We start from the raw sequence: 23,353 nt of genomic DNA on the forward strand, positions 1-23,353 counted from the left end.
GGCTTTGTTTTGCATCTCGAGCACACTTGCCCTAAGGTGACTGGTGACTTTAGATGAGCAGGGTTAGACCACCTGTATAGTGATCACAAATACTGCGTGGATCCTTTTCTACCTGTATTGCCCAGAATAATGCTTCCCTGCCTATTTGTTACACATGACTATGTAGCTCTTTATTCCTCTTTCTTTTTATTTTCATTATAGTATTGAAATTATTAGTAATAAAAAATGTTAATATAATTGGGATTCATTATTCTTACTGCTTCATTGAGGAAATTAGTACTTGTTTTAGGGATGGGAACTTATTGTCACCCTTCTGAATTATTGAGGAATTCATTCATTTGTCACTTGGATCATGAAAGTCTATTATGCATGTGTCTTTGAAAGTCAACAGTATTAAACTTTAATGCTTAATGACATTGTCTTAAAGTGTTCTTGGACCTGCTAAATGTCTCATTTCTACCAGAATACCCTTGAGATTTTTTCAGTGGAAATTAAATGAGCAGAAACTAGATGAAGGTTTATTTAACGAGCAGTCAACATTCTCTGAATTCACAAGTTCAGAAAAATATAATCCCAAGAAGCCCCTAAAGACTAAAAGAATATCAACAGAAACTAGACAGATGATGGAATATATTACTACCATAGCACTGAATCTGTCTACATACTACTGTGGAAAATAAAGGGGATAAGAGAAACCATCTTCAGTAGTCCTGTTTGAAGACTACTGCTCAGTATGAATGTGACCAGCATCTGTGCTGGATCGTGGCCGATACCTCTGAAGCAGGCTCTAGTCTTGATTAACAGCAAAGATGTGGAAAAAGATTCTTTTCCTTCCTTAGGAGTATCCCCCACTCTGTGAGCAACTAAAAGGGATGAAGGACACATCTGTAGGTTAATTTTCCCCACAGTTGGTTTCTGTGGGATGGGAATTTCTGAAACTTAATATGGTCCTTCTGATCTGCCACCCAGCTGGAAGGGAGCCAGTGGGGGCTTTGGCCAATGCAGAGGACTACCACCATATTCTCCCACCATCATCTTGAAGCAGAAGATCACTGACAGGCAGGTTATGTCCCTCTAACTGATCTATCCACAGGCTGGTACGAAATTGACCGCCCTTTGTTTGAGACTCAAATATTTGTTGTGTGGTGGTTGTGTGTTAGACATTCAAAATAAAATGGACTTTGAACAGGAGTATGATACCCTCACTTCCTCCCCAGGGAGGCTGACTGATTTGCTTCCTTTTTCCTGTATACAAAATTGGTTCACAGTGCTGCATTAAGATGCTCTCACTGAAATAGCTAGTGATACTGAAGAAGTAAAATGCTATATGATATTAGGAAGGTTAAAAGTCAGTGATGGAGAGTGCAGGTAATGAAGGCAAAAGTTGTTCTTAAGTAAAATAAAATTAAAAATAATAATTTAAAAAACTGTTTGCAACTGATCTGTGATGTTTTGCCTGGTACAGCATGACAGCATGTGCAGTGACTATGAAGAAATACGTGGAGGAGAATGTTTCTCAGAATTCCTATACGACAATAAAATACTTCATGAAGATGCTGGGCAGCGTCAGTGAGACCCTGATTTTTGTATTCATGGGAGTATCTACAGTGGGAAAAAACCACGAGTGGAACTGGGCCTTCATTTGCTTCACTCTGCTTTTCTGCCTCATTTGGCGAGCACTGAGTAAGTCAGCTTTTGTGGGCAAGCTACATCTCTGAGGGAAAACTTTTTGTGCAAAGGTATGTTAGTAAAGCCTGTGAAGACTGGTATAACCGGTTTAATAACAAATTTCCTAGGCATGCATTACAGTCAACTGAATTTCATAAATCCCCATGTGCAGAAAAAGGGGAAAAAACAAACTCAAACAAATCTTAATGCCAGTCTCCAAGTGCAGGCTTTATGATTAAGCAAGAATGGAAAACTTTAAGCAAAATTAAAATATTACCATGATTACGCCTATATAGAAGCAGATATCTTAGTTAACTATATGCCCTTGGGTAAGTGGACTTAATAATTTAATTGCATTCTGTAATTAGCTTTCTAATTGGATAATAAATGTACATAAGCATGCTTCTGGTCCTGGGTCTATAACACTAAAGGTCCTGTGCCAGGAGTGCCTAGAGGACATCAAACTATATGTGGGACACAATTTCTCATCTTCTCCTAATGTCCAGGATGGGTCAGCAGAAAATGAAAAGTTGGGAGAGAGAGGATAGGAAGGCACAGAGGAGGAATTATGCTCTTTGTGAAGGTGTGTATTCAATGTATGGAGTTCTCCCTTGGCAAATGTGAGGAATCAGCAGAGAGTTTGTGCTTAAGGATCAGAGGACAGACCAGTACAGCTGATGTTTTGTCAGGTGTTTACTGCAGCTCTCCTGATCAACAGAAGGAGGCAGATGAACCATATTTTATGCTCTGTAGAAAGTATCACAGTCACAGGCCCCACTACTCATGAGAGACTTTGACTACCCCGATATGTGTTGGAAGGGCAGTATGGCTATGTACGAGACATCCAGGAGATTTCTGAAAAATGTTGAAGACAATTTCTTGATGCAGGTGATTGATGAACCAGCTGTGGAATATGCTTTGTCACAAGTCAAAAATGTGCCTTTGTGACAAAATAGGCCAATGGCATACTGGGCTACACTAGCAAGTGTGTAGCCAGCAGGCCCAAAGAAGTGTTTTTTCCCATCTGTTCAGCACTGGTGAGAGTATCTGGTGTGTCCAGTTCTTGGCTCCCTGTTAAAGGAAAGATATGGAGGTTCTGGAGCAAGTGCAGTAGAGGCCACCAAACTGGTCAGGACCTAGAGCACTGGATATACAAGGAGACCCTGAGAGAGCTCACCCTGAAAAAGAGAGAGCTCACAGGAGACCTTATTGCTGTCTATAAGTACTTGATCAGAGGGTAGAGAGAAGATAAAGCCTGATCAGAGAACAGAGAGAAGATGAAGCCAGACTCTTCTCAGAGGTGCACATCAGTAAGATAAGAGGTAACAGACATAAGGTAGAATATGGGAAATTCTGATTAGATAGTAGGAACCCATTTAACATGAGAGTGATCCAATATTATAACAGCAGCACAACTCTACAACCTTGAAGGTACTCAAGACTTGATTAGTGCTCTTAGCAGCCTGATTTGATTAGATCTGCTTTGAGTAGGAGTTTGTTCTAGATGACCTCCAAAGGTCACTTCCAACATAAAATACTCTGAGTTTGGGACCAACTAAGTATTGGCATCAAAGAGCTGAGATTAAGGTGCTATTTCTTAAATCTCTCAGGTAGCTCTGGTGCATTGGAACAGTTCTGTTACATAGCGATGACACAATTACTCAACTGTAAAGGTGATGTGATTGTTGTGGGTTTGACAGCAAGAAGGCAATGATTAAATATTTCCTTGCTAACCCTGGACCAACTGTGCCCTGTATGTTTTTAAAGACTTCCTTTTGGAGTCCATATAGGAATAACCTTCCAATAAAGAGATAAAAAAATCTTTTCTGGGTGTAAAACCACTTTGCTGTCGCATGCCCCTTTGTCTCTCAAACACCAAAGGGAGTGCAAGAGTTTTCTAGAGGATGGTCAAAATATTTCCCCTGAACTTGTTTGCTAAAATGATTGCATCATTTTCTCTGAAGCTTGAATAAGGTAAAAAGAATTGGTTTGAGGGTGACACATAACACAGTTTCGGTCTGAGTAGTTGATTATCTAGCATAATGTATTGGTTTATGCAGCCAGGGTTTTGTACTGGGAGGTGCTCCAGGGGTGGCTTCTGTGAGCAGAGCCCAGCAGCTGCCCCATGTCAGATCAGAGCCAGTTCCAGAAGGCTCCAAAAGGGACCTGCTGCTGGCCAGAGCCAAGCCAATATGTGATTCTAGTTGTGACTCTTCGGAATCATATTTAAGAAAGAGAAAAACCTGTTGTGCAACAGCAGCTGGGAGACAGGAGTGAGACAATGTGAGAGAAGCAGGCACCAAAGTCAATTCAGAAGGAGGGCAGGAGGTGCTCCAGGCACACAGCAGCAGTTCCCGTGTGACTTGTGGAGAGGCCCTGTTGGAGCAGGCTGTCCCCCTGCAGCCCATGGGTCCCACATGGAGCAGATCTCCATGCTGCAGCCTGTGGAGGAGCACCCGCAGGAGCAGGAGTCTGGGGGGAGCTGCTGCCCTTGGGGCCCCGTGCTGGAGCAGTTTGCTCCTGGGGATGGACCCTGTGGTATGGAGACATGTGGGAGCAGTTCTTGAAGAGCTGCTGCCTGTGGGCAGCCCCCATAGGCTTAGTTCAGGAAGGATGGCATCCCATGGGATGGACCCCATGTGGAGCAGGGGCAGAGAGTGACTGTGAAGGAGCGGTGGAGACGAAGGGATTGACCGCAGCCCCCATTCCTCATACCCCTTTGCTGCTTGGGGGAAGGAAGTAGAAGAGGGTGGATGGGGGAAAGGTGTTTGTAGTTTCCTTTTATCTTTGCACTGCTCAAGTCTGATGGCAACAAGCAATACATTTCATTAATCTCCCTGTGCTGAGTCTGTTTTGTCCATAACAGTAACTGAGTGATCTTCCTGTCCTTATCTCAACCCACAAGTTTGCTTTTGTTTTCATTATATTTTCTCCCCCTGTCCTTCTGAGGAGAGGCAATGAGAGATTTGGTGTTGTGGTGCTTAGCTGCCCATCAATGTTAAACTACCATACATATCTAAAGCTAGTGCTACTAGCCTTACCCAAAAATAATTCACTGAATTTATCAGTGAATACAGAGTAAAATAACACCAGTAATTATCATGATTTTTCAATATTTACTTTAGCAATATAAGTTTCCACACAAATCACACACAAATCATAGGATAAAAAAACACCAGTCCTTACATAGCCACAGGCTGTCTGACTAATTTTAACTTTTATTGACATTTATTGAAAGCAAAATGAAATCTGAGAAATAAACAGAGAATTACAGAGACAGAAAGCCAGAGGATTAAAAATTAAAATGTTATTACTCTGCCTTTCAGTGAACCTATCCACAGGATTTGTTGGTAAAGAATTGTTCAAACACTTTGGGCAGACACTGTGTGAAAGCAGGAAACATTGCAAGGGAAGGCACGGGAAAAAACTCTCATCTAGTGGTTTATTTTGTGTCCAGAACAGTTCAGAGAAGTGCAACATAAAGACAGGAAGTAAATCTTTTCCCCTAATCTCACTTCTAAACCCATATGAGAATTTAAAACTTGAAGCAGTTAATAAACACTTTTCTAGGACTTTTTCACACAAAGATTAAATATTTGGTCAAAGAGAAGCTACAAGAACCAAAAATTGAAAAGAAAGGTCTGTCAACTGCTGCCTGAGACAAAACATGTTTTGTTTTGCTTTGAATATTTTCTTTTTCTGCTTTCTTAATAACAATTGGGGTTTGTTTGTTTGTTTGTTTGTTTTGCCTTCTTAGGCGTATTTGCTCTCTTCTATATCAGTAACAAGTTCCGAACGTATCCCTTCACTGTGAAAGACCAACTCATTATTTCCTACAGTGGTCTTCGAGGAGCCAGCAGCTTCTCTCTTGCGTTCTTACTCCCAGTGAACCTCTTTCCAAGGAAAAATTTGTTCATTACTGCTACACTTGTAGTTATATACTTTACAGTGTTCATCCAGGTAAGTGGATGTATTGCTTAATGTATTGCTTTCACAAAACCAAGGTGACCAGGTCATTCCACTTGGTTTACACTGCTGCACAAGGAGGAACTGGATCTTCTGGATGTCTCATACTTTTTATTTTCCCCTACAAATAACTCAGATACTCTAGGGTGTCCATAGAGCACTATGCACCTCAGCATAATAGTGTTTAGGCATTTAGATCCCATCGGAATGTTTTCATAAAACCAGTTTTGTTTCTATTTCCCTTTTTTAAATGCTAGATTCTCTAGTAGTGCAATAGAGAATCAGGAACAGCTAAAAATGGTTTCTACATGAAAAACAAAACAAAAAAAGAACCAAGCCAAATCAAACCAAACCAAAATGCTTAATTCTGAAAATATAGAAGTAAGAGTTTTTAAGACCATAAGGACCTCACAAAGACAATGCCTTCTTCCAACTGAGTGCTGTTTTGGTGAAAGTTGGCAATGAGTCAGTTACTTTATGTGGTTAATACATGTTGATAAACACAGTCTTGATTAAAATATAGGTACACATTTTTTAGTTTTTGTTTTTGAGTTTTAATCCTCTCCTGTTGTAACCAATCATTATCCTGTCTAAGACAGCTTTTCTGACTGATTAAAATGAAATCCATTTTCTTGCTTTCTGCTTTAATTTTTGAGGTATTATTAACACTTCAACTTACTGTTCCAAATGCAGGGAATCACAATTGGACCATTGGTCAGATATCTAGATGTTAAAAAGACCAACAAAAAGGAGTCCATCAATGAAGAAATTCACATGAGAGTAAGTTTTTAATATCAGTAAATAATAGCCTAAAAAGAAAAGGTAGGGTGTTCAGAAAGAAATGGATTAAAGGATGTATTTGGTAGCCCCGGCATTTACTGAATTTGGGCTTCTTATGCTTTTTAGAACATTTGGAGGGAAACCTAGGCATAATATTCTAAAATGTGATAGTTCTTTTGTATTCATAGTGACTGTCACATTATAATAATACAGTACTGTAACTGACATGGCATAGCAGGGCTCTTACATCTAGATACTTGTGACCATGGTGGGACAGGTACATAAAAGCAGCATTTACAAAATGCATTTATCATCCTTTCCAGACAGATTTGTTAGACACCTTTGTTGCCATCTTTTGATTGATTATAAACACATTGACACCTTAAAAGTCTTAATCATGTTTTGGTGAAAGTGAAAAGGGTTGAACCATTGGTCTGCAAATTTAATTCTGAATAACAATCTTTTTCCCTTTCAAACATTTGCTTTAGCTCTCAAATTACCTATGTATAAAATAATAGAAAACTGCTCAAACTAACTTAGCAACACTAGGCAAAATATGCATACACTTTTATTTTTACTCCAGGGAATATATCTGAAATTAACAAAATGATCGTGCCTTAAAATTAAACACATTCAAAAAACATTAGCAAAACCAGAGCATCTCAACTGATTTGAATTTGAATTGAATTTAATTCTTGCTATTCCAACTTTTGCACTTACCTTTGAATGGTAATTGTTCAAAAGCACCACTTACAACTATACATATGGAAGAACTGGTCGTTTTCTGTCTGTTTCTGTAATGCTAGAAATGGACAGAAGATGACTGAAAATTCTGATACTTAGCAGTGATGAACTTGCCAATCTCATGACAATATACAAAATCAGGGAATTTTCAGGTCATGGCAAGGGCTAAAGTGTGGAGTACCTGGCCCCACACATGCAGAGGGATGTCACACATACAGAAAGAAGACCTAGGTGGCGTATCCAATAATTTTGGTTTTGGTCTCAGTAGACAAAAAGGACCATGCAATTTAGATGCTCAGTATTGTTTTCCACTGTGTACAGTCCTTTACTCAGTTTTGTATTTTGTTAGGTGATGGTGAGATGACATCAGACTGACAGAACTGCCACCTCAATCAAAATATTGCCACAGCAGCCAAGCACAGTGGGATATTTGCCTTGATTTTTAGAAAAATGTAGTTATTTTCAGAATTAACTCACCCTTCCCATTTAAAAAAGAAAAAAAAATAGAAAGAAAATCCTGTCAACAGTTGCATATTTGTGGTGACATTATTTTCTCATAATGGCCACTTAGATTTCTTCCGTGTTTGTTTCTCCAGTTGATGGATCACTTCAAGGCTGGTATTGAAGACGTATGTGGACATTGGAGTCATTATCAGCTGAGAGATAAGTAAGCATCTCTTACTGCAGACTATTATAATAAAATAACCTATCATCTGTGATGTAAAATACAAAAGGTAAATAGAATAAGAAATCCATCTTGTGCCCCATGAGGCTAAAATAGTATGATAATATTGGGGACGTGTGCAATATCTCTTTTTAAAAAGTGAACTCCTGAGTAATCGCTATCTCTTGGGACTGCAGTGCCCATATATTGTCTGCTAAATTGCTTCTGCACAAACAGGGAGAAAATGAGCCTTCTGAAAGAAAAAAAAAACATAGCAGATAAATTCATGCTGCAGGCATCAGACTATGCATATAGCTTTGGCATAAATCTTTGGTCTATGGCAGTGTTCCTTTAGGTTGAGATTTGGAATGGAAGATGTGTATGGTGTCAGTGCTTCACTGTCTTTCTCTATAAGCCTCCAAGGCAAATACAATCCCTTGTAGGTGAGTACGGATTAAAGAATTACTAATTTTTCCTTACAAACCTTTGTAATTAGTTATATTCAAAATTAAAAAAAAAAAAAATAGTGGAGGAAATGTTGGCATTTAAATATCGAGTAGCACAGGCATATACTTTCATTCAGGTCTTCACCCAGGAAATCACAGAATCACAGAATCCACAAATGGCTAAGATTGGAAGGGACCTCTAAGTTCTACCACCCTGATAAGCAGGATCACCTAGAGCACATTACACAGGATAGCATCCAGGAGGGGTTTGAATATCTCCAGAGAAGGAGAATCCACAACTTCTCCGAGTAACCTCTGCCAGTGCTCTGTCACCCTCACAGTAAAGAAGTGCCGTCTCATATTGAGCCAGAACCTTCTGTGCTTCAGTTTGTGCCTGTTGCCTGTTGCAGGGCACAACTGAGAAGAGACTGGCTCCATCCTCTTGGCACCCTTCCTTCAAATATTTGTACACATTGATGAGGTGTCTCCTCAGTCTTCTCTTTTCCAGGCTAAACAGGCCCAGCTCTCTCAGCCTGTCATAATATGGCAGGTGCTCCAGTCCTCTAATCATCTTAGTAGCCCTAAAACACAGGACCTGTGCTGTCTTCTATAAGCAGGATGAGGTGATATTGTCAAGTTTTGTGGATCTTTCAGGCATTGCTCAGAAGAAATCAACCTGGGATTCTAAGCTGCCTTCTTCCCCAAAGGCACTCTGCAATCATGTTGGCCTCCACCTCAACATGTTAATGTTGTGAAGATAGACTAATCTTTTCCACAGACATCATATTTTGATGCTATGGACTAAGTGTTATCCCTAAGATCATGCCTAGACTTCTGTGTCTGAGACCTCCAGCTCACCACTCAGCACTGGACCCCAGTAATCTAGACTGGGTGTTTGCTGGGACATGTGGAAGTTCCCTTCATGACTAGGTTTCTCCTTATAAAAATCAAGAATTAGGAGTGGGAAGAAGGTTGGTCTGTATTCAGTTCTCATTCCTACAGGGTATGCTGATGTATCTAGGGCGCATACCTGGACCTGGAAGCTAAATGCCTTCTAATGTCTTCTTGGCTCTCACAGTAGAGATAGATAGCTTTAGAGCAGCCACTGGGGCAACACCACTGCCTGTGCAGTCAATAAGCTAAACAAATCCCTCTTAGAACAGTAATTTAATTGAAATAACAGCATTTCAAATTTCAGTAAGATAAAATATTATTTCCACTTATCTCACATCTACGCATATGCTTTGATAAGAGACATTTGTCCATTTTTATTTATTTTTTTTCATAAATGTAATGTTTCTGTTCATGGGCAGATTCCAATGACACATTGTATATATGTAAAAAAAAAAAAATGTAAGAAGATTGTATTAAAAAATATTCCCTAGACTTTCCTGTGTAACTTCAAAAATGCTTAGCATATGTGTATCAGAATTAATTACCTTAGTGATGACACTTCAGGTTGATTTCTGAAAATAATAATTATATATATATATATAAAGAGCTTTAATCCCAACCGAAACATTAATGTACTTCTCTCTATTATTTGAGGAAGAATGAAGACCAGTCATGTTTAGAAAATGTACAAAATTCTATTCCTTTTCTTAGCATTGTGGAAAGCATTATCTTGCTGTGGTAAACTGTTCCTTTGAAAGAAACTTATAAGAAGATCTGCTGTTCTGCTAAACATCTGCCTGAAAGTAGATACCTGTTCCAAAGCACACACATACATTCACATTCAAATTATGTCATACATCAGAGATACTTTACAATCTGCAGCATGCGTGCACATAGTATTTTGTGGTCCATTCAATTTTTCTGTCATTCAGAATACAAAGAAATATATTTTATCCAGCCTAATTGTTGGGATTCAAAATTATCATCAACATAATGTGCCCAAACTACTGTAACTACTGGGCCATTTGAAGCATTATTGGTGGCTGGCTGAATAGGCCAGGATTACTGTAAGAGCAGCTGCTGCTGTTATGTCCTGTTAGAATACAACATTTGTATGAAAGCATGGAGACTGGCCATATTCTTTTCTTACAAATGTGGCAGTGTTATATAAACACATACCCAGTCCTCTTCTTTGCTTTGATTGCAGATTGTTTCTTTCTTTTGTCCAGTGGGCTTTACAATCTCTGTGGACCACCAGACCATGCCAAATGTCCCCCTAAAGGTCTCTGTTCACTTGCTCTTCAGGAGTCCACAGGTGCCTTTAATTTGGATACAGTTTCCACTGGTGAATTATAGATGTGCACATTAGAATGAAGATCAGCTTGACCTACAGAAATAAAAACACATTTCACTTTTTTACACTTCATTTTTAACTTCTCTTTTGCAGATTTAAGAAGTTTGACAATAAGTATTTGAAGAAAATTTTAATTCGGGAGCATCAACCCAAATCCAGCCTTGTGTCATTATACAAAAAGATGGAGATAAAACTGGCCATAGAGATGGCTGAGAATGCCATGGAAATTTCAAAATCATCCACAGCTTCTTTACAGTGAGTACTGACCTCTTCATCCTTTGTGGAGCTGAGTGGGATAGGAGGGAAGGCAATAAAAATCAAGCAACACCCAAAGGATTTTGTGATTTTAACAAAAAAGTATGGGGAAAAAAAAAAAGTCATGGGAATGTGTTGTTTTGGGCTGGCACTCATATTTGTACATCGGTTCTTTGCTGACAGATTGAAAATTACTTTTTATTTATTTATTTATTTATTTATTTTTAAGTGATGAGCAATTCAGAAGAAGAAACACAAGTCAGGTGTAAAGGCCACTCTCACTGTTTTGAATCACAGCAGTGGTTTGAGGGGACAGTAACCTTCAGTGTGCTGACCGATGCGCTTTATTCATCACTGCCAGCTGGTAAGAGAACTGAAGGAGAGGCTAGAGAAAAGGTCTTGACTCCAATATCCCAATGAGAAGAGAACAGTTTTCCTTCTAGCATTTGCAGTTTTTGCTATTTCACGTTCCTGTCCCTCAAATCATTCTGCTATATTTTGATACTTCCATACCCACTTTGGCCAGAACATGGTTTCAGAGAAGAAAATAAAAAAAAAAGACAGAAAGAATTATAGAGAACACTTTCTAAACCTTACCTTGGATTTTCAGTATGGAAAATGAGTAATTTACACCAATGCAGTTGTCTAGTTTCTCAATAGTGTGCTAAATGAATGCTAGTTCTCCCAAAGTGTATGTCCTTTCTATTTTGCAGCAGCCTCTGGCAAGGCCCAGCATATTTTCTTTACTGACTGTTTCTCTCACCCCACACCAGAAAGTTCAAATAACAACAGGAATTTAAACTAAAATCTCTCTTGAAACTGTTTGGCATAATCACATCAAAATTCATCTGCTTTCTTGAAACTGATGTCAGCTTGCAGTGTAAGACCTAGCTCTTTTCTTTCTAAGTTGTTCTTTGCTGAATGGATGATATTAAAAGAGATTGCATGTCTGTCAGGCTCCTTTCTGTCTGCTGTATTCCCTTAACTGCTCTGAGCCAAGAGTAAATGTGAAAGGCTGGTAGACAGTCTATGGCAAACAAACCACTTTCCTCTTCTTTTCTTGAGAGAAAAAGAAAATAAGACAAATTGCTTTAGAGTGGTTCAAAAATTCTCTCCCGAGATAAGCATTTAGACTGAAAAATATTCTATAATAAATAGAATATGACAGACTAGATTTTGCCATCTTTACTTTAAACCGTAATAAAATTCCACTGTGCATCAGCCTCTGATTTACAGATTTTCCTCTTGAGACAGACTTTTTAAAAATAAAATGTCACCTTTAAAAAAAAAAAAAAAAGTGACTCAGAACCTTTCTGATCCTTGGAGGCTGTGAGAGTGTTAGGAAAATACAAGTTTTCACAGCTCTGTTCTTCAGTAAGTGTCCACTGAGGAACCCTGGAGGAGACAGGATAGTGAGATAGTTGTGTCTTTGGTCTGAGACAATGCAGCAGTTCTTATAACTCCATTCTCCTGAGTGATTAAGTAAATCTGCTAAAGACTAAAATGTTTCTTAATGGAAGTATGCATAAATGATTTGATTTTTCTCACTGAGCTGGCTTATAACTAAGCTATCCTCAGTCAGCATACAAAAATCTGGTCATAAGCAATGGAGATTTTAAATCATATTCCAATCTATATCATGTATAGCAATATTTGTGGTGCTATAGTAGTAAAAAAAAACTCATCAGCATTTCTGATCACTTTGCAGCATTTAGGGACATGAAGGGAAATACTCTATAACAATCAAGGTGGATGTCCATCACTGTAGATAAACTCTGTGCTCAGAAATTGCATTCATGCCGGTGTGAATCCTGCAGGTGGAGTGGGTATTCAATATGCACTAAGCATTTCCAGTGCAGATTGTAGAAATTTGTCCACATGCCGTGCAACAAAAAATCCACATGTAAATGAAAATAGAGCATTATGTTATGATGGCTTGGAGAATATTAACCTTAGAAATAAGAATTTTGAAGACAAAAGCATAGCCAAGCAAATATTATCAAAACTGTGTTTTTATGGTTTTATTTTGGAATTATACCCTAGGAATGCCCATTAGAGAGACAGAGATGAATCAACTCTGAGTTTAATTAATGCTGGATTCATATTACTGCAATATGGACTTGTGTAAAAGTAAATCTTACAGAGTATCAATACAGTAGAGATCAGAATAAAATGGCATTTTGTCTTTTGTGATGGTGCAGCTGTGCAAGAGCTGTGCCTGGTGAATACTACTTCCTTCATAGGGTAAGTGAAGATTGGTGGAGAGTTCACAAAGTTCAAAATTTTGGATAAAATACATAAAAAATAATTTTACAAGCATTGTGGAAGGAATTTTATTTCCTCCCTGTATCAACTATCCCCATGTCTTAAGAAGAGATACTGTCATGGTCTTCATTATGCAGAGAGAGGCAGTTTCTGTGGCATAGTATCAATTCAATATTTCCTTTGCAACTATATTGCCTGTGCCATTCTTTGTCATTAACATTCTAAAGGTTTTAATAAGAACAAATAAATATTTTCAATAATGGTTGCTTTATGGGTTTGGTAAAATACAATTTAAAAAAAAAAGTTTTTAAATGTATTATATATTGCAAAATTTCAAAGCAACCCGTTCTTTATTACCATATGTATGTCTTGTTATCAGTTTCGTAGGTTAATATCTAATCCCATGGAAAGAATGCATACTTTTTATTTCTGCTTCAAAACAAGGCACATTATCTTCCTGCTGTTTGTTCTCTTGCTATTCCAGCTCAGCAAAACTTGGGGAATTTTATTGATTTTATATGTCACTTTAAAAGATATGCAATAAGCCTTTAAATGGCTTAGGAATGGCCTCCTCTTCTGTACTGGCATGTGGACAGGTCAGGTATGCAACTGGAAAGGTAAAGAGATTATCTGATGTCTTGCTGAAGTTCTACTCACCACTTTTCCTAGTTATTCCCAACAGCAAGGTGTAAAGACCCTATGGAGACATTTGGTGAAGTGAGGATGTGAGAGGCAGTTACTCCCTGTGACATTTACACCACTTGCACTGACTATGGATGTTCAATTTACATTACATAAATGCTGCATTTCATATACCAGTACTGGTTGACCAGCTGATTGCAATTAGATTGCCATTAGTCCCCAGGGGCTATGCTTAGGTTTGCAAGGGGCTGCTGACAGCAGAGAGGCTGACTTCCTTTCTTGGAAAGTAGCATACATGGGCCGTCCTACAGCCTAGGACATGCCAGACCCAGTATGGAATAAAGGTGCATTGAAAGTGCTCACCTGGGAACTTGGAGGAATCCCTGGATCCTCTCAGTGGTAACCCTGAGAAATGAAAGCAAGCAAAAAGCTAACTAACCAATCAACCAAAAACACGAGCTGGACTGAAATTATGTGGTTGTGGTTGTCTTTCTTCCTTGCTGGTAAATATCTAGGTTTGTTATTGTTGCTGGTGCTGAGAACTGATCTGTGTCCATCATACATTTGTTGGGAAGGATTTCTCAAAGCCAGGATAAGATTTCTAGTCAAAGCCAGGAAAAGAGTCCATTTCTCTCCCTGTGTCTTCTTAGATTATAGCATGAAATTGTGGTAACATTGTTCAATTAGCTGCAATTGCAAAATTCAAACCTTTTCCCTATGATTACAGTATAATCTTAGTTTTGTTTGAATCTAATTTCCTTTGCCGTTAAAAGTTATTTTATTTCAGAAGGAGTAAAAAATAAATATACACAAAACTGTGGAAATACTGTATGTTGATAACAATCCCTTCCTTAATTGCACAATTTACAGACAGAACTTAAAAGACATCACTGAGCTGAAAATAAAGATTTAGGATAAAATTTTAAACAAGAGAAAAGAAAAAAATGGAGAAAGGGAAAAACCAGAAACAACAAGATGAACTCAAACTGATTCATCCTGGATGATGACTATCTGTTTCCCTTTCTTTTCTTGGGAATTGAGCCGAACACTAACTCTCACACAGATTGACTGACTTAGCAGGTCCAGTTAACATTTCACAGCAGCCTTCATGTATTGTTTTGCTAGTGAAAAGGACAGGCAGTTACAAATGACTGTCAGCTTCTTGTCCCAGTTTGCTAAAAATGCAAAGATTGCTATCTCTTAGGTAGTTCTTTTATTTTAAATGGAGAAACAGGTTTAGTACCAAGGAAATCCTATATGTTCCTTTAGCCACAGAGAGGTCTTTTGGACTCTAGTCAGGGTGTGTTTTATCTCTTAAGGATGTACCATGGTTTCTCAGAGGAGTTAAAACCAGCAGGACAGCAAGGCCCAGACTGTTACGCCATGATGAACAGATTCAAATGGAGGAAATTGCACTACCTTCCTGTTGGTTGCCCAATCTAATCCTTAATTATGAACTTCCTTCTAAAGCACTTTGAAGGACAAGGAAACTTGTCTGCTGTCAGCTCTATAAAGGCTGTGGATTTGCTCTGACTGCCCAGTGTTTTGATAAAACCTGGGAAGGAGCCAAGCCTGACATTGTTCATTCAGCTTTGGATGATTTTGTGCCGTCACTGGTTACTGAAAGGCTCTTCGCCGCCTTCTGTCCTAATACAAAAAGCAGCTCATGCATCATTTCATAGCACTAGCATTTCACCAACCTAATGTCATAATTAAACTTCTCCTTTATTTCCAGGAGCTGTAGAAATCGGCGTGTGCACAGGCTCTCCCCTGCTGAGGTGGAGTCCATGAGAAATGTCCTGACACATAACCTATACCAAGTGCGACAAAGGGTGTGTGAGTCGCCTTCTATTGTGCAGTGTTTGCGGACCAAAAGCTCTTGTTTGCCCTCCTTACCTCATGGCAAGGGCAGTGTTAGTGGTGGGACCAGCCCATGGCTGTACAATGAAGGGAAGGAGGCCAGCCTCAGAGCTTGCTACCCAGTGGAAAACAAAAAAAGCAGGTTTTTCCATCAGCTTTTCACACTTGAGAGCAGCAGAAAAATCCAGGAAAATCCAGGAGTGAGCTGTAGAGGTCAGGCTTCCCTCACTGTACAGCTACCTGCATCTCAGAAATGGCCTTTCTGAGGCTGCTGGATCTCCCTGGTCAAGGCTGGCCTCCCAGGTCCTCTCCCTGCATCACCTGTGACCTGCTTCTGCTGGGGTGCTCCCACAGCCGCACGGGCCACCCGCGTCACACTGTAGCTCCGACAGTGTATTTTCAGCAACAGCCACAGCACATTTTCCAAGCAACCCACCCACAGTAGAGCCTTAAGACCCAAAGGTGTGACAAGGCCCCTCAGGGACCCCCTGCTTTGCTGATGCCTGGGAAGCTGGGTTGGCAGCAGATGCCTACGTGGCATGGCAGCAGGATGGGGGTGAGTGGGGCAAGCAGCATCCGAGCACCCCCAGTCTGGCAGGGCTTCAATCACTCCCAGGCTGGCAGGGTTTCGTGGGAGGCAGCAGGATGGCGGGTCGCCAGAAGCCGCCAAACTCTTCTGCGGAGGTGGTAAACCATGGCCCAAAGTCAGCTGAGAGGCAGGCTTGTGTGTCCTCCCCCTGCGTGGGAGTTACAGTTTCCCCTTGCCAAAAGAGGAAAAAAAAAAAAAAAAAAGTTCCACCATTCCACCTCCTTCAGAGTTTCATTTTACAAGTTCCCCCCCCCCCCCCCAAAAAAAAAAAAGCTTAGCAGAGATTTGTTTTGCAGAAATTTGTACTGGTTTTGCTGCGGACCAAGTTATCCTATCTGTTTAATTCAGTCTTGGGCCCTGAATATGTAACTGAGTGCTCTCATACAGCAAGGAGTGGGAGAGGATATAGAGGATATAACCTTGAAATTATGCAGATAAATGAAACTAGCTCGTGTAACACACATTTGCTAGAAAAAGCTAGGCCCTGCTCATTTAAATGTGTCAGTATTAATATGATATTCATTCCCAATATTGTTTGATTTGCCACGGCCAATTATCCTTATGATATTAATTTCTTATCTTGCCAGCAACAATTTGCATATATGGCTGCCTCTTAGCTGAAATGACCTCTCTCTCTTCAAAATCAATTACAGTAATGACCATTAGTGCCAGTCACTTCCTATGTGGCATTGAGGTCTGTGTGCTTTGGAAATAAAAGATTGGAAGTAAAATAATACTACTTCTAATACTTCACTTTAAACTTTGAAGGCCTGATTGTGCTTTGCCTTATCCAAGCCACTTTGAAAGTACCTATTCCAGTCAAGTTAAGATCAGATTCTGCATTTGAAGACATTTTTGTAAACTTAAGTGATTCTTTCTCTTTTAGGCAGAGAATTAATCTCTTTCCCTTCATTTAACAAGAAGTAAACAATAAATTAAAAATCTTGTCCTAAAAAATGTTGAGCTTTAGGGTAACCTTAAGGTGTAATTTGTCCTAATATGGAAAGGAAACTGAGCTGTGCATCTCCTTCTAGAGATGTACTCTTAGCATTATGTTTACCTCCCAGTCACGTTTGCAACTTGCTCTGGCGCAGTAGTATGAGTACCAAGGCTCAGGGGTGGGCTAACCAGATATTTGTTTCTTTGGACCTGCCTCATACCTGTAGCTCCCAACTGCATGATCAGGGGAGGGCTGAGGGGGAGGTAAAGCTCAGAGGTGTTAACAGGCTAGTGCAGGTGGATGTTTTATGGTGCTCTTCAAGCAGGCATCAAAAAGAGCATCAAAATGCAGCCCTAGAGGTAGCACAGGCAGCTGGGAGTGGGGGTAGTCCAGGGCTTACAGCTGTGCTCATATGTCCTCACACCTTGCTGTGCAGAGTGAGGTTAGTGCAAGGCTGTGTTTTTCCACAAGTTGCCAAAAAAACCCATGGCAAGTCTGTGGCGTGCCCTTGGCCCTGTGACCGACAAGGCTGTGCAGCTTTATCTAATTAACTTTGTGAGTGCAAAGGAAACTAGCAGAGTGAACTTTCTGTTACAGGCACCGTCGTACAACCGCCACAACCTGCCCACCAACACCAGAGAGAAACAAGCCCAGGAAATCCTCATCCGTCGGCAGCACAGCCTGAGGCAGAGTTGCAGGAAGGGAAACAGCTTACCTTGGGGTAGACCGGTACCTGTTATGCAAACTGCTGTTCATGTAATCAAAACAGAGAAAAAAAAAATCCTCTGCTTTTCCATAAATAGGGAAAGAGACACACATTTTTATATGCTTTTTACAATTAAAATGGATACTCTCCCCAGTGCAGCACCTAAGAAGAAAGGATTCCACTTAGCATGTAGGCAGCCACATTTTTAATGTCCTACCACTATACGTCAGTTAAAAATTGCATACTATGTCTAGAAGTAGTAAAATAATGCAACCTTCATTGTTTTGGCATGTGCAAAGCAAGGTATAATCACACCTATGTGAGCTTGTAGCCTCACAAAAAGCCTGATCCAAAGGCCTTGACACCCTGACACCACAGTTTGAGCTTTGGATCAGTAAGGTAAGATTCGTTTGACCATATGTAGGCATTGGATAGCATAGCTGAGATAATCACTGTTAAATAATAGAAATAAATTCTTGCTGGATACAATTCCATTTTATTCATACTTGTCACCTGAAATAGGAAAGGTGAATCTTAGAAGAGCATATTTCTCTCTACTGACTGTAAAACACCCCTAGGCCTATTAAAACAGACACAGATTTTCACTGGAGCCGAAGCTGAGTTCAACCCATGTCTGTCTGTACGCAGGCTAGCACCACGGGCACACGCTACCTCTCCTTGCCGCAGGGCCATGGCCAGCCCACTTGGCGAAAAGCCAGGCACGTTACTTTTACAGGTAATGGAAATGTTTTATGTTCTATCCTGCTCCAGTAGTGAAAGATACTTGGCCAATTGTTTGGTGGATTTAACAGTACTCAATGAACACTGCCATGGAAATCCCTGGTCTCTTTAAATGAGTCACACCCTTCTCTCCTATCTTTTTATCTGTGCCATTTATATGGTCATGACTGCTGCAGTTTCTGTCTTGTTCCAGCACCACCTACTTTTCTCTTTTTTTCTTCTTGCACAAATTCTCCTCTGATCCCTGAAGTTTGACCTGGTCATGAGGGCATGTGCATAAGCCCAAGAAAGCAAATTGTCTGTTTCCTGCAGCCCCACAGACTCAGCTGCATGCAGAACTGTAAGGAGATGCTGATGCTGGTAGCCTAATAGAGGCGAGGCTGACACAGAGCCATGCCTACAGGGCCAGTGGGCAGTGAAGCTGAGCAGAAGTTCCCAACAGCATGCCCACACACCATACTTCAGTGTATGCACACACGCATACACACAACCAACCACCCTGAGCAGCACAGTGAGTACAGCACACACACAAACACATAGCACCAACAGTATCATCCTGTTCTCTTCTCTGACTGATCAGGATGAAGAGCTGGTAGTGGAAAATTGTATGCATGCACGTATGCATACACATGCACTGTAGATCCCTCCATAAGTGGCCTTGGCCACCCAGTCTTCCCCCTTGCTGGTTCCTGGGTCCCCCTTACCCTGTATGCAGATACATATGTACAAACCAGTCTCTCTGGTACCTGGTCTAGACTGTGGCCCTACCAGTAGCCACCCCATGTTCTCTCCAGTCACTGGTCTGGATCTCCTGGTCCATCCGATAGCTAGTTCACAGCCCTGCCCTCTCCAGTGTCTGTCCCATAGTCATGGTTGCTCCAACACTTGCTTCCCAAGCCTCTTGTCCTACTCAGTGGCTCCTCTGGCTTGATGATTGCTAGTGGTTTTGCACTGATATATACCCACACAATATGAGTGGGCCCCAGTCCCTCTGGTTGCTGGCATTCAGACCTTCATGCACATGTGCACAGAGTACAGGGAGCTGCTCACTCAGGAAAACAGACACATGTGGAGTTTAATGAGAAGACAGGAAAAAACTGTCCTGATCTGGCGCAAGGCATGGCCAGACACATGTCCTGACCAGCCTCTGTTTAAATGCATCCATTCCCTTTCCATCCCCTTTTCTCTCTGTTTTACTGCACTTGTCCCATACTCCCCAAACCACCCTAATTCCTTCCTTTACCCACCTTTGGTTCCTTCCCTGAAGATCTCATCATAAGTCTTGTATGATCCCCAGATACTTTCCCCTGGCATCCTGGCAATTACCTGGCCTCTTCTTCCTTTTTCCAGCTTGCTCTCTGTGATCTTTCCGTAGTGATTGTATTTATATTGTATTGTGGACATAGAATAATTCAAACGGTACTGAAACGAGATGGTAAGTTTGTCCAGAAATACCAGTATTACTACAGAATACCACCCATCCATAAACCCTTAATTAAGAAGACAGAGATAAAGGATTGAGCAACACTGAATTGCCCAAGGAGACATAGCAGGACAGTGTCAGAGAAAGTATGGAATTTAGGACACTTGAATGTCCAGCATTATCTCCCTATATAATTTTCCTGACTACTTTATGAGTTTTTTTTATGTGACCCTGAAATATATTGGGTACCTCTGAAAATTACTTCTGATTTCTGGAAAAACTAGCTACAGTGATTGAAAGTATATTTTTAATCATTGTCTTTGTATCAAAACCTGGACAACAAAGATCCTTTCCTGCAGGTGCAAAACTATTTTTTCTTTCTTCTCTTTCTGTTTTGCTCTGAAAGAGATGAAAGCAAAAGAGATCTGTGTAGGCAAACCATCCCCTTGGTGCTGTGCACCCACACGTGGTAGAGGCAGAACAGAAACCCATAGGATCTATTCAGAGAGGAAGATCAAAGTTACTCACGGGGATTTTTGTTATTATTTCTTTTATTTTTTTATTTTAAAGAGCTGGTTATTTTCTGTTCTGTTTGTCAGGATGTGGGGGATATGCGTCTTTGAGTCTTTCTGAAAGACTCAAATTGTTCTACACAGCAGCCTCAGACCTGAAAGCATTTCAGATGCTTTCAAAGGACCAAGTCCTGATATCACAAACAGGCATGTTATTTCAGCAGGGTGAGGAATAAATCTTGAAGCAGTGAATATAGGTACTTTTTTAGTAATACTCAGCCCTACATTTCAGACCTGCCTTGTGATCTCTTTGAATAATTGTACTTCTTGGCTTGGCTTCTGGCATCCTAAAACTCCATAAAATATTCTGTACAGTTCTTGTGAAAATCAAATATATATCAAATTCAAACCTGAACATGTTCTCTTATAATCTCTGTACAACATATACTTCAAAATGAACTAATTTAAATCTTGTCTTATTGCTTCTTTTTTGTTTCCACTAGAGTACAAGGCTTTCCTACTATTAAAGGGGACTTGCTGTGAATTATCAGATTAAAGGGAAAACAGGGTGGGGAGTAATAAAGGTATATAAATCAAATAAGTCAAATAATTCAGAGTTGTATTTACTTTGAAAAGAACACTCAGTTAACATTCTATGATTCCATGATCATCTCTGGACCCTAGAGTAGCATTCACACCACTTGAAAAGTCTACTTCAGGAGGAAACCACCATAAATTCCCCTCATATAATCAATATTAGGATGAGATGAATTGCAGTTGGGAACTGAGAAAAGAAATACTCAGTATACATGAAACAGAATGACAACTTCATGTAAATACATATATCTTTAGAGAGAAAAATACCACTTGTTTATGCCTGAAGTCCTCCTGGAACAAGCACCCTCCAGCAAGCTTGTTTTAACTCATACATAGCATGCGCAGAAATTTTAGTAACCAACAGGACAGAAATGACTACAAATAGATCCTCAAACTGACCAACAGCTCTTCCTGCCTTTCATAAAAGTGAATGATTTCTTTGGCAGTATACATCAATCAAAACTTGTAACACTGATGTCCTTCTTGAGTGTCTCATAGCACTAAGTAGAAGTCCTTGAAATCTGAAAATATCTTTAAAAATAATAATAATAAAAAAGCTTTAAATAACTTAGTTATTAAGCTGAAATAACCTAATAAGTTTTGACTGTGTGACTGTATCCAATACATGTGAGCTTTACCTGCAGCAGGGTATGGTCTAAATTTTGTTATTTATGGTCTTTATCTCACCAAACTTCCCAGCGTGTTAGGAGTTGTTCTTTAAATTAACTGACTAATATGCTACTGTGCAGTCAGAGTAGAAGTAACCCTAAGAAGAGTTACAAAGTATATTTTGTAAACTCAACAGAATAAAAGAGTTAGGACCTATCACAGTCACATTTTAATTGTGTACTTGGAGCACTGCAAGGTGGTAGGAGCAGGTCTGACACACCCAATGTAATCAAAGCGCCCTAGAGTCAAACTCCTGGTTTCGGGTGAAACTGTTTTCTTCCCAGTTGTTAACCACAGGTGACTGGTTATCTTGATTTTCAGTGGTGCTAGAGTCATCTTCTTAGTGAGTTTTACAATTATTTTCAACTATGGCACTAGATATACTTGTGATATTGGTTGAAATGTACATAAAGGAGTGATCTTGCCCTGTGAAGGCATGAGCTGCTTTACAAGGTGTGGAAAGATACCTGAATTTTTTCTTTCACTGGGGTTTCAGAGTAGAGGCAAAATCAATAACATCTCTGAAACATCATCTTTGGTATGAAAATAAAGATCTAGGGTTATTTTTAATTCTTGACTGCTCTCTTATTCTATAGTAATTATTTAAAATGATTCCATTTTAGGCTTTAAAACTATAATGCTGTATAATGTTGAATACCTTTCAATTGTCCTTGCCAATATCATGGTGTTTCTCTTTTTTTCTGCTTCATTGCATGAATTCTTTGTTCTTTTCCCTCAGATCCCCCCAGAAGCAACTCTGAGGCTGGCATCCCAGTAAGGTTCAGACCCCAGCCCCGACTACGGCCGCTCGAAACAAAGCACCACCAGGAGGAGCTGATTCCAATGGCACGCTTAGACAGACGTGTCTGCCCATCCAATTTCTCAGGTGAAAGAGGAAATTCAACCAGTCAGCATCGTTTAACCAGAGCAGACAATCTAACTCTAATGCCAAAAACTCGATTCAATGGGGGAGAAGTTGAGGGCTATGAGTCAGAAGAAGAGACAGAAACAATGGCACCAGCCAGGCCATTAGACATATGAGGAGCAGAGAAGAGTGATGTTCACATCTCTAGGGTCCTCTGCGCGCTGCTCCAGAGAAAATAACAGAGCTCTTATATGAACCAAACCACAAATTTCCTTTTGGGACCAGTGCACTCATTCTTGTATCACTTTCAAACACTGTATCAAGGTACTTAGTGGCTCAGAGAAGAATCAAATTATTATATGTTTATGTAAAGTTTACTTTTCAACAAAGCACTGTAGAAAAGAGGGGAATATGGTCTTCGTAGGGATTTGGACATGGATTTAAATGACAATAGTTGGGCACAGGTGGTACTATAGATGGGAGCTGATAATGTCTTCCTCTGTATTATGACTTAAATCTGGCTGAAAGAAATACTGAAGGACATGGTTAAGACATGAGTGCCCAAACTGGTAACTTCAATTTGCCTAGAGCTTTGTATCTCAGATTAGTTAAGATATTTCAGATATAAGTGAAAAACAGGCTTATTTAGGGCACCTAAATGTCAATGAAGATGCCTAAAAGGATAGTTAAATCAAAAGGATGTTTTAGTGGATATTTGCAGCACTTGAATGGCATCTCAAGCTTTGCATTTTTCACAAAACAAAAACAAAAAC

At 39.9% G+C, this 23,353-nt stretch overlaps 1 protein-coding gene across 1 annotated transcript in view; it reads left to right on the forward strand.

Annotated features, from left to right (window-relative positions):
• Positions 1-21,958, forward strand: part of SLC9A4 (solute carrier family 9 member A4) — a 33,078-nt gene extending 11,120 nt beyond the window's left edge. The window contains exons 4-12 of the mRNA XM_032207366.1: positions 1,466-1,683; positions 5,426-5,628; positions 6,328-6,414; positions 7,755-7,825; positions 10,610-10,771; positions 15,414-15,510; positions 17,665-17,796; positions 18,422-18,509; positions 21,903-21,958. Coding sequence (XP_032063257.1) covers positions 1,466-1,683; positions 5,426-5,628; positions 6,328-6,414; positions 7,755-7,825; positions 10,610-10,771; positions 15,414-15,510; positions 17,665-17,796; positions 18,422-18,509; positions 21,903-21,958 — 1,114 coding nt within the window. The remainder of the gene's footprint in view (positions 1-1,465; positions 1,684-5,425; positions 5,629-6,327; positions 6,415-7,754; positions 7,826-10,609; positions 10,772-15,413; positions 15,511-17,664; positions 17,797-18,421; positions 18,510-21,902) is intronic.
• The last annotated feature ends 1,395 nt before the right edge of the window (positions 21,959-23,353 follow it).

The sequence above is a fragment of the Aythya fuligula genome, chromosome 1 (genome assembly GCF_009819795.1).
Source record: "Aythya fuligula isolate bAytFul2 chromosome 1, bAytFul2.pri, whole genome shotgun sequence".
NCBI classification, from domain to species: domain Eukaryota; kingdom Metazoa; phylum Chordata; class Aves; order Anseriformes; family Anatidae; genus Aythya; species Aythya fuligula.